This window comes from Phoca vitulina, unplaced genomic scaffold (assembly GCF_004348235.1).
Source record: "Phoca vitulina isolate PV1807 unplaced genomic scaffold, GSC_HSeal_1.0 scaffold24, whole genome shotgun sequence".
Lineage (NCBI taxonomy): Eukaryota > Metazoa > Chordata > Mammalia > Carnivora > Phocidae > Phoca > Phoca vitulina.
The window spans coordinates 7,533,063-7,545,358 of record NW_022589727.1 but is presented as its reverse complement, the minus strand read 5'-3'; the positions used below and the strand labels follow the sequence as shown (position 1 = coordinate 7,545,358).

Below are 12,296 nucleotides of genomic sequence, written 5' to 3'. Positions count from 1 at the left end.
CCCCCCCCCCCCCCCCCCCCCCCCCCGCCATATCCGGGCATCTAAAGCATGTACTTTTTTGTCTACATGCTTTATTTATTGACTCCTAACTGCTGATAACATGAGTTACAGAAAATCCTGGGGTCTGTGGACTGAGGGTTTGCTGTTACTCATCATTAGGGTCTGGCCTTAACTCACTGGTTCTCAAGTTAGTGCTCCAAGCTTGATCTCTGCTACACACCTGGTGGCTACTACCCCCCCCCCCCCCCCCCGGCCCCATCCCAGGACACCCTACAGTTTGTTCAATAATTCAGGTCCATGCACTTAGAATTTTCTAGCATGATCACAAGACTTGAAGGAAGGTCAACATCTGGATTGTCCAGAGAAAGATTTTTGTGTGTGAAGAAAGTTTTGCAGTCCGTGTTTATAGGCATCACAGACTTGCGAAGTTGGGTCAAGTGTTGTCTACTTGAGAAAAGGTCCTTGAGACCAGTGCCTTGCACACAACAATTGTAAAACAATCGGATGAACAAAGAATAAAGGAGGGGCTCGTGGGGATCGGAAGGGATTGTGAACGCAGATTTTCTGCTTATAAGCAGCTGCTGGGCTGGAGGCCACTGCATGATTTTGTAGGCCTATGCAAGTGGTTTTCCTTTCTCCTTTGGAGGAGACCATTTTTAAAAGCCATATTTTCTCCTCTTACCAGGTCTCAAGAATAAATAAAACTGTTGCAGTGACTACTGTGAGTTCATAATCATGTTAGCCTCGTGTCCTGGCGAGATTTTGTTCTCTCCAACACCACCCCAAAACCCGGAAGCAGGAGAGCACTGCCAGACTGGGGAGAGGAGTGGCCAGAAAAGTGATGGGAGGGGGCTCAGCCACTGAGAGACCCCGTAGGTTATCTGCTGCTGTGCTGGTCGGCTGGCTCCATTTTACCTTTATTCACTGGCTCTTCCCTTTGTCCAAATCCCAAAGCCTTTGTTACCCCTAGGTAGCCAGGACACCTGTTTTCTCCCAGTTATCCTCTCAACTGCTGGGTGCTTTAGTCCTTCTCTGCACAGGGTGGGACGAGCCCCACTAGGAGCAGAATTGGGGAGGAGGGTCCATCCTATTTTCTTTAAAGAGTTTGAGGGTGCAAGAGTGTGAGCACGAGTGGGGAGAGGGAGAAGCAGGCTCCCTGCTGAGTGGGGAGCCCCATGTGGGGTTCGATCCTGGGACCCTGAAATCATGACCTGAGCCGAAGGCAGACACTTAACTGTCTTGAGCCACCCCGGCACCCCCCCCATCCTGTTTTCGTGGTATAAATTGGCATTCTTGAGAATAAATGGCCCGTAAGCTCTTTGGTGGACTCCTACTTCCTGTGAGCGAAGGGTAAAAGCTGTAACCGTCTTGACTTCACAGCAAACTGGCTTTTTGATGACCCCACTGTGTGCCCTTCTGTAGCCAAAAAATGTAAAAATGTCAAGCAGATGTGTGTTGTTACATTCCAGGGATTTCACTTGATGGGCATAGATTTTTAAGTTTTCCCAACATGGTCAAGCATGAGTACACACTAACTCTATGGATGGAAGGAGTTGACCAGGTTTGGTAATAAAATGTGTGTGTGATCCCACAGAGTCAAACTTCATCGTTTAATTTTCTATAAAGCCCTGTGACGTCATGTTATTTCCGGGTAGATTCTCATTCTGTTTCGGTCCCTGCTTACCTAGAGTCTCTCTGAGGTGGGTGTGCCAGAAGCTTCAAGTTGATTGACAGCATGTAGGTGTCCTCTTGGCGACCACTCTGATCCCTGTGTCCATTTTGTCTTCTGTCTCCATTAGGCGGGGCAAGAAGCACAGCATCATCCTGAGGACACAGCTGTCCGTGAGGGTCCACGCCTGCATCGGTGAGTGACAGGTGCAGAAGGGGATACGTCCCATCTGCCCTCAAGTGATTAAACGTGTGATAAGAAATGTTCTCTAAGCAACAAAATACCTGGGATACTTAGGGTTATGCTATCTACTTGGGTAAGCCCCTAGCCCAGATTGTTAGTTTAGTGAAGCAATTTTCGGCAATAGCTTTTGAAGCCCTGTTTCGTTCTGATTTCCTTTGCTGTTCAGTGAGTGAGTAGAGCTGGAGGTAAGAGACTGTTGATGAGGTTCTTTGTGGGGCAGCGTCTGTGTGAACCTCCAGCCAGTTGAAGTGATCGTCACGTGCCTTCTGGTGGCTCTTCGAAGCTCCCTGTGGGGACGTGGGGGTTGCAGCTCCAGGTTGTGGTCAGGTGATAAAAAGGGACCTGTCAGGTCAGCGTAGGATGGGGCATACAAAGAAACAAAGCAATATGTGTCGAGGGGATGTATTTGTGGTTCAGAATGGTTTGCGAGCGTCACACAGGGACCCCACTGGGGCCATTCCTGCAGCCATTTCCTGTACCTCTTGGTTTCCCCACCTACACGTGTGGGTTGAATGGCAAGGAAAGCAGTTATTGATGTGAAGTACACCATTTTTATGTGAGGGGTATCTAAAACCATGGCCTGGTTTCCTCCTGGCGTTGGGCTAAGTTGAGGCAAGTATCTAGTGTCATAAAAAGAAGAAAATTAAAATTCACTTTATACATAGAAGTTTTCCATATCCGTGTCCTTTTACTTTTATAAGTTGTGGTCTTAATTCAGGCCTCTCATTAAGAGCACAAATCATTGTGTTGAGGCCCAGTCTACACCTGGAGTGTGGGGACTGAGTGGAGTGGGAAGGATTGTTTCTGGTCCTTTCCCTTTCTCCCTGCTTCTCTGTTGGAGACCCAGGGATGGGGTGAGGAGGTGGCAGGACGTGGGGGGAATCTGTGTAATTTTAGGTCATCTAGTATTAAATGTGTGAGGCCAGAAGAGTCTCCAGGGACCATCTCTGACCGTGTGGCCAACGAGGAATCGTGTAGCAGACTCCTCAGCCTCAGGGTGGGAGGGCTCCTAATCTTGTTGGAAACATAGTGAGATCGGTAGAACCTTCAGCACTGCCTGTTCACTTCTCAACTGCCCGTGGCACTGAGTGACCATGAACCATGTACTATAAAAATATACACTATATATTTAATCATTTGCTTTTTTAATTACCTGCTTTATACTTTTTCCTGTTACTTCATATATATATATATATATATATATATATATATATATATATATATATAAATCATGTCTACCTAAAGAAAAGGCCTGTGACCTATGACTTTGGGTAATCCTACCTTCCCCCACAGCCAGATCTAGAACAAATTCCAGTATGTTATGTGCTGAATACTGTTGAAGTTAACTATTAGTTGAAATATAGCTGATAACCTGTAGAGATTTGGGACATGAAGATGAATTGGTATTTCCCAAGATAGTTAGGTGGTGGAAAGCATATTAACACTAAAATAGGGTAGATCAGAATCCTAATGAACTAATTCCTTTTGTGTAAATTCACTTTTTGTACTTAAATGTTTCAAGTACAGGAGTTTTTTAAACCAGCTTCTATGTTATTGACTTGCTGCATGAACTTAGGTATTCTATAGTCTCCTGTAATATATATACCATGTAAAACACACAACTTCTCCCCATAACACACTGAGCCCCAGCAGCCCGTCCTGCGCTCTCCCAGGACAAGCATTCCTTCCTGCTGGAGGGGTTGAACCGGGTGCTGACAGGATCAGAGTGTTTGTTCCCAAACCTCCTTAATGCCAGTTGCACTTGCTATTGGAATTAAGTAATTGAATGAAGTGGTAGGTGAATATCCTATAAACTGATTAAATAGTATAAAAAGTCACTGCTTTGAAAATTCATTGACTATTTTGGACAAGATTCAAAATTGGTTACTACTAAAGCATTTGTCAACATAGGTGGTTTGCAACAACTATAAAAGTTGGAATATTGCAAAAAATCTAGAAGGGCTGTATGTAGTCTTCACAAGTGTCTGTTCTTGCTTGACTTCACAGAAATTGAGACTGGAAATCCCAGGACCACATCAGTGGAGGGGTTCATGAAAGAAGGTCCACAGAGAATTCTAGTTAGTAGACCCTTACTCAAAGAAAGGTCCTAGCTTGAAAGTGGGTGTGAAGGTGTGTGTCCTTATTCTCTATGCCCAGTGTCTCATCACAGGCAAAACCAAGATGATCAGGTCCTGTAGCTGCACATTAAAATAAAGTCTTAAGGTGTTTATTACTTCAAAAGGATTTTGTGCTTTAATTAGTTCTCCCATTCATTACCTCAGCCCTAATTATGTCGGATAGGAGGGTTTGACTGTATAAATTAACATCAGTACCCAAGAAGGCAAAGTTTATCCTGTGTATTAAATGCTCTTTCTTGTCCCATTTCCTATTATTGGCAAGATCTGGAATAGATTTATTATAATAGCACTAAATATTATCCTTTGGTTATGTATAGAAAATGGAATGTATGCATCGTGTGTATGAAGTACCAACCCCCATTGTGACATATTCTTTCCCTTTCCAAATGGCAATATTAGAGATTTCTTTGGGATGAAAAACCCAAACCTGGAACAATCTTCAGTCAAAATGACAAAAGAAAACATAACAAGAGGGGAGAAAATCTTTTTCACATCAGTTGGTTGAGTCCTTGTTTCTTTTCCAGATGACATCCCCTCCTTGCCATATGAGCAATGGTTGAACTATGACAGGCATTGGACAATCACTGTTCCCTTACCCCTGGCATCATATGCCATTTCCCCAAAGACCCCTTTCCCCACCATGAGATTAGACTGGAAGGATCCAGGATCAGTTTGGGCTTATGGGTTTAAAATGTTATCAACTAAATTTCTCAAATGTTTTTTTCACCCTACAATCTTTTCTCGTTCATTCCTGCTTTTATTAAGTATAGGAATGTTTAGAATCCAGGACTGCATGTTGATGAATTGGAAGTGACATGCCGTTGGAATTCTTCAGTGTTAACTTTGGAACTCTGGCCCTGATTGGGACAAGAGTGAGTGGAGCCTTTATGGTCCGCAACCGAACGGACCTCACAAAAAGTGAAGGCCACTGGGCACTGCTTTGAAGGTCATGGCTGGCAGCCAACACAGGCCTTTTCTGATAGTGCAGCAGGGCTGAAGCAGGAAGTTGGAATGAGATCTTGGTAGAGAGTAGAGAGAGATGCTCCTCTCTATTGTAATTTTTATTTCTTTGCACAGTTTTGAGTATGACCACTTGATGTAACATTGTAGCAAACAATGTATGACTCACCTTCCAAATCTAGCTTCAGTCCCTCAGAAAAACCAATGATCACTTTGTAGGCATGAACTTAGATATGGATGGAAAAAAACCTATGACAGGCATGTAAAGTCTGCATTTTTATGAGGTTAGCTAGAGAAAATAAATTTTTTGGTCTCTGAGGGTGATCCTATTTCCAGACACCAGAAAAATGTTCAGAGGGCTCTGATGACTCAATCTCATCTTGAAGAGAAAAGGAGTGGAAGAATTGTAGGGCCGAGAGATGGAATTGAGGATTTAAAAACAAAACAGATTTAAAGTTGTTAGGATCCTAAAGGTAATATCTGAGTGTTTGCTTCTGGCTTGATTTGAAGGCATTTTGTTGGACTTAAAACCTCCGTGCTTCAGTTTTCTGGACCAGATCCTGTCTTCTCATTAAGAGAATAAACTCTGTCCAGTGAGAGTCTGTGACCCATAAGGTGGACACTTTAAAGTATCCAGCATTGAGTTAAACAAAAGGATAAGTTGGCTGAAGGTTGCAAAATATCATTTCCGATGGCAGTTTTGAAGGACAACCTGGTACAAAGGGTTTTTAGAGTCTTTAGAGGCATTTCCCCCAAACCTAGGCGATGATATCTGCTCATGAAGATAGAGATGAGGTAGGCAGAAATTGGCAAGGTAGCTGAGGTGACTAATCTCTCCATTAGGTTAGTCTCCTTGCTCATTAAAGGTCAAATTGCAGAGAGGACACTTATAGAGGCAAGAAAAATCACACGAGGAGAAGGCTGCTTTACCCATTGATGCAAAAAAGTAGTCTATTTCCAGCAACACAAACAACAGAACAAGGCATGAGCTATCATTTGCCAAGACTTCTGAGCTAAGTCCTGCAGGTCTGCTTCGTGCTATACCGTTCCACTGAAGAGGCGAATGACAAATGGAGGTGTGGGGGGGGGGCAACATTTCAGGAAGACCCTTCTAGTGCAGGAGTGACTGAGGGGATTCATGACCCCTGACTTCACCCTACCCCCAACCCCCACATACATTTTTGTTCTCCAGTCCTTTCCTCAGGCTCTGCCTTCTTAGGCCTAGGCTTGTATCCTCTTCCACCTTGCCAAGCCTTCTGACTGGGCCCAGTACCACTTCCCCTGCTTTTGAGCATCTTTCCCTTTCCGTGTTAAGTTTGAGCTGGGGTTCTATGTGGCTGAGCCCTTCTGGCCCTGCAGGGAGGCCTCCCTCCAACTTTTTTTTTGATGTTTCACTTGCCCCTTGGGTGGGCTGTTACATGACACTGGGTTTTGGACTGATATTAGATTCCAATGTGGTCCTCCCTGCCTCTTGACTCTAGAATTCCCATGAAAACTAGAGGTTTCCTTCTACAAATGGCAAAATGCCTTTTTGACCCTCTTAGGCTTCATAGCACCTGGGTGGTATTTCTAAATTAGCTAATCAAGAGGAGGAGCCTCTTAGCACGGTGTGTGTGTGTGTGCGCGTGCGTGTGCATGCATGCACGCGCACTCTGAGACGCTCGAAGCCTGTGTGGTAGCTTGGGTGTCCTGTCCCCTACCCCGGGTGCTGGGAAGAGGAGTGGGTCCACACAGGTGCTGCTGTCCCTATATTGTCTAAGGGGGTGGGCGCCCATGCATCTACTGGGTGACCGTGGAAACCATAACCTAGGCTGTTGTGTCCAGAACCACCCCCGTAGTCCCTCTTTTCTCTCCTGGCCCCCCTGCCCTCCTGTGTCTGACTCCAAGTCTTGGGCCTGGGCTTCTTGCTGACTCTGCTCTGCATTCCCCCAGCTTCTGCTCTTATCCTGCCTCTGTAGCCTTGGGACAGGGACAAGGGCAGGGGTTTCCTCCTGCCCTGTTAGTGGATGTCACGATGGCCAAGCTCACAGTGTCCTGGCTATGTCCTTGCCTAGTGGGGTTAGGCACAGCAGGTCACATTTCCTATTATCTGTCCTTCGATGTAGGGATCCATGGATTTTCCAGAAATTCTGGAGCCCATCTCCTGTCCGTGCCATTCTGTAGAGACCTGAGTGGCTGGCCTCGGCACAAACTGAGCTCAGGTTTGAAATTCTGCGTCTCCCTTTGTAGCAGGAGACTTGTAGTACTCCTATATATTGTTAAGCCTCCCTTTTATACCCCATCAAGTCTGTGACCCATTTTTACCCACCGTTCTGTTCTCTAGGTAAAAACGGGCTCTCTGGGCTAATCAGATAAACACCTCCCATCATCTGTTTCCTATTAATCTACCTCAGCTCCCAGAATGTCCACATGTCTAGAAGGCCACTGGGTCTGGGCTGGGATCAGCCTTTCCACTCTGTGTTGGTGGCAACTTCTAAGGGAACTTATGGCCAAACAGTGACAGATGTGCTCTCACCACCACCCCCCAAGGGAGAAAGCCTATGGGGAAGCATGTGGAACATTCCACTAGGTAGTTAAACTGCCCAGAGTCTAGTGTTTAAATGCTGATGGCTATTCAGTTCTGTCACACCTGTCCACACATGCTGTAATTTTAGAGGACAGTATATAGATAGGTCAGGAATGATTTGTTGCCAGGAATTAAAAGAACAATTAGAGAATGAATTTAAAAATGACTCTACTGTCTACAGACATACAGGTAAACATAAATACAGGGAGTGGATAAAGAAAAGGAGACACACCTATGAGAGAATTAGCATAAGAACCTTCCAGATACAGCTGGAAACTCAGGTCAGCTGTGGGAATTAAGAGGAAGGAAAAATGAGCAAATATGGATTGACCCACAGGAAAGAAAAACAGTTATACGGGGGTCTCTTAAGGCAGTTTGACTTCACATTTGTGCGCTTACCTTCCCCTTTGACGTTAGTTAAATTATTCTTTGCCTCTTTAGAACTTTGTTACCTTTTGTCTCTGAAGAGGTTAGATGGTTGGATAATATTTGAGCATTGCCTTAGAACCATTATTGATGTTACTTTGCCCTGTCCTAATAACTGCTTATATCCTTAACAAGGAACATGACATTCTGGCAGAAATGGACTCTGGGGAATGTAGTCCTAGTGGTGGGGACACCTGTAGCAGATGTTACAAGTTTAAACCACGTGCTGGCAGCTAGACTCCAAAGTTGCTGTCCAGCAGAACCTTCAGTTTTATCCAGAAAACAGCCCCTGGTAAGGAAACCACCATGCCTTTGAATGAGTTCTTTGAGTTCTAGAGTGTCGCTATAAATGCTTTTTACTTGTAGGTCTGAGCTGCCTGGGGAATGTAATGCAAGCTCTTGAGATGGGCTTTCTGCACCAGAGGCTCCCCCCATGAAGAGTCCGCTTCATTTTGTGTCATGGAACAGTTAAGAGTATGTTAGGAAACAAAGTGATTGGTTACTAGAAATTTTGGTATCCAGAGGGCATGGGAGCTGAAAGGTAGGATGGATGGCTTGCACATATCTTGCTACAAGGTGGTTCTTCAAGGATTAGATGTGCACCCATGTGTTTTTCCGGTCTTGCTGAGGGACTTAGAAAAAATGGATTCTTGGGTGGGGATTCTTGGCGCATTTTACCGATTCTTGGCGCAAGTACCAAATGGGAAATATTTTAACTTGGGAATCAAAACACATGGAAAGCATTAGAAGTTGAGCAACACATGCAGCCCGTTCAAAATTTAATTCAAAAACAGTAAAAAAGGTGTTTGGGAATTGGTTATAAGTGCTGTAGTCTCAAGTTCATATGCCAGAGTAGTAGTGACAGAAGAGCAAAAGGAGAAAATGAAAAAGGTTAGCCTAATTGGAATCTTGTTAGTTTAATTGGAAAGAAGAAAACAGGAGCGCCTGGGTGGCTCAGTCAGTTAAGCGTCTGCCTTCGGCTCAGGTCATGATCCCAGGGCCCTGGGATCAAGCCCTGAGTTTGGCTCCCTGCTCAGCAGGGAGTCTGCTTCTCCTCCTCCCTCTCCCCGCTCTGTCCCTCGCCCTACTCATGTGCATTCTCTCTCTCTCAAATAAATAATATTTAAAAAAAAATGAAAAAAACATTCTGTTAATTGTACTGAGCGGTGATGTGGTTTATTTCTATCCTAGTAACTGGACTATGATGGTGTGGGCAGGAAGGGGATACATTTTCAGGGATTTAGGGAAATCTTTGTGGGACAAGGTATAGCATTTGGCATGCAGTCGATACTTCAATCATTTCTTAGCCTTTTAAAAAGATTCCACTTTAGATTCAATGGTCAGCTTACTACCACTCTGAAAATTAGATAACGTATCTGCAAGTATTTCAAGTTGTAAAATGCCATGAAGATAATTAGTTTGAGAAGAATTCTACTAAATTATAGACTGCTTACCTTGGCCATTTTATTTATTAAATTTTTAAAAAAGATTTGAGAGACAGAGTGAATATCTGAAGCAGACTCCATGCTGAGTACAGAGCCTGATGTGGGGCTTGATCCCCCAACTGAGATCATGACTTGAGTCAAAACCAAGGGTTGGATGATCAACCGACTGAGCTGCCCAGGTGACCCCTACCTTGGGCATTTAAAAAAAACAATATGAATCATGTTCAGGGCGCGGCACCTTTGCGGTTGGGTTCTTTCCCACCCTTGGTTTCACGGACCCTCACTAGCCATGGGAGGGGCTGAGAGAGTAAAGCTTGAATTTCTCAATTCTCCAACTAGTGCTCTTTGTACTGGCCTGTTGCTTTGCTCTTTAGGCCATTTATATCGTCTTCAGCCCTTTTCTAGATCTGTGATTGCAGAACCCAGTGAGACCTTTCAGGTCTAGGAAGTCTGAAGTGCCGCCCAAACCTCTAAATAGGTCTTTCAAAACATTTTCCCTAAGCGAAGTTTCCCCAGGCTTCAAAGGACGGTTTTCAGAGTTCTTGTGTGGTTCACAGATGGCCTCAGGGGAAAGTTTAAATCAGCTGAGAAAAATGGATTTCACCCTTCAAGAGCTGACTCTGTTTAGTTATGCAGTTGAAATCCCTTTTTCCGAGCCCGGCTGCCGACTGCTGTAGGAGGATCTGGAGCTTTCACATCCCTTCAGGTCTTCCATCCTGCCTGGCTGGACATAGCTTCTCTTTTGGGCTTCAAGTGGAAACGAAGGCTCTTAACTGATCAGAACTACGTGCTGTCAGCTCTGGCTTTAGGAGCTGTCCGGAAGGAACACAAGGCTTCTGAGCTGGGAGGCTGGGAGTCTTCTTGCTCTTGGTTTGGAGGTCTGGTCCTTATCTGGGAAGATCTAGGAGGTAGGGTTTTTGTTCCAGGTAGCAGTTAGCTCTTGAGCATTTGAAGGTGGACTGTTTTGTGTCCAGCCCACAGAAGCAGACCCCAAAGTATTTGTTGATTGAGGAAAGCCACTGTACTAGTGATGTATGATAAATATTTGACCTTCATCCTGTTTTTGGCACAGAGCTCCTAAAACACTTGAAATTCCTTAAGTGATAAGAGCAACAAAGGCGCCTTTTGTTATGTTAATGAGGCAACTTGGTCCCTACCTTAAGGATGGGGGTGAGTTATGGGAAGAACCACCCATGTGATTGGAGAGTTGGAACTTTCAGTCCTATCCCTGACCTCTTAGCCATTGGTGAGTGATTCAATCAATCATGCCTATAATGAAGCCTCCATAAAAACCCAAGAGGATAGGGTTCCTGGTTGGTGAACACAGGGAGATTTGGGGAGAGAACATGGGAGGGCCATACCCCTTTCTCATAATTTGCCCTATGCATCATTTCCATGTAAGTTACATCCTTTTATAATAAACTGGTGATCAAGTAAAATGTTTAAGTTCTGTGGGCTGTTCTATCAAATTAATCAAACTCAAGGAGGGATTCATTGGAACCTCTGATCAAAAGCTGGTAGATCGGAGGCACAGGTGAGCAACTGGGTTTGTGATTGGCGTCTGAAGATGGTGGGCCGTCTTGGAAGACTGAGCCCTTAACCTGTGGCATGTGATGTTATCTACAGTTAGCATCAGAATTGAGTTGAATTGTAGGGCACCCATTCGGTGTCTAAGGCTTGGTGTGGGAAAGCCTATACACACAGATGTTGAAATTTGGTTCAGGAACCCAGAAGAGCTGCTAAAAGGGTCATGGTACTGATGCGAGTTTAATTCATTTACTTGAGAAATGAATTTGTTTGGTATTTTCTTAGGAAGAAGAATAAAATGCAGTAAGTAGAATGTGAAATTAAATAGTAACAAATCTGTGGACGTGGGTGGAATGTCATTTTAAAGCGTTTCCAGGAGGGCTCTGGGTTCTGTGGGAGTGCTGTGTGGATCCGGAATGCAGTGCCTGACATGGCTCGTGGCCTGGGTGGCCCGTATGTGTGCCAGGAAGAGCCATGTGAGTGGGGCCTGGGGCCTCCCTTGCTACCTCCCCCTGCCTTCAACCTTGTGAGGTCTGTCTGCTTATTTATCCGGGTGAGGACAGGGGGGCCCTGGTGCCTCCCTCCGGGGAGTGCTGTGAGCATTCGTGGGGATAGTGTGTGTACAAGCACGTGCTGTGCCCGGCGTGCGCTACCTTGGGCAAATGGTGGCAGACATCCTCATCCTCCTCATCACAGTTGCTTTACAGATGGTCAGAGCGAAGTTGAAATGTGATCATCCCCTGGTTCTCAAAGGAACGCACTTGTAGCATGTCTGATGTGTTTAGAGACAGAACCGACTTGGATGAGATGCAGGTCTTGCCTCCCATTCTTGAAGGACCTTCCTCATCCACCACTGGGTATCAGAATTGTATTAAATATTAGGGTAAGACATTGTCGAACTCTTAATTATAAAACCCATAAAATGCTCAACTTGTGTGTTGAAGGTATGATTTAGTTGCTTCCCTTTTCTGCTTGGTGGACAGATTTGAAACTGCAGATCAGTAGGTTTCCATTAACATTTTACTTGTACGATAGAGTGGAATTGGCCATCCTGAGTCCATGATTCCTGCGTAACTAGTGGCATTGGGGTCTTTTTGTGGTGGTCTTTTCAGTAACCCTGGTTTTGATACATTTTAGAATGTTCCAGTGTGGGCAAGAATCAAATAATTAGCATGTTTACTGAAAAACTCTCAACTTGACTGAAATTAAGCGGGTTTTGTGAGCGTGAGGGCAGCTCGATGCTCCCCTTCTGTGTGTTCCCCGATGGTGTTCTCCTGAAGGGACCCCCGAAACGGAGGGTAAAGCTTCTGAGAATGTGCTCA

General features: G+C 44.9%; 1 protein-coding gene across 6 annotated transcripts in view; it reads left to right on the top strand.

The window, feature by feature from the left end:
* The window catches only part of FHOD3 (formin homology 2 domain containing 3), a 456,179-nt gene that overhangs the window by 66,378 nt on the left and 377,505 nt on the right, over positions 1 to 12,296 (top strand). For all 6 annotated transcript variants that reach the window (XM_032421245.1, XM_032421239.1, XM_032421240.1 and 3 more), the window contains exon 3: positions 1,800 to 1,864. In XM_032421245.1, the coding sequence (XP_032277136.1) occupies positions 1,800 to 1,864 (65 nt within the window). The remainder of the gene's footprint in view (positions 1 to 1,799; positions 1,865 to 12,296) is intronic.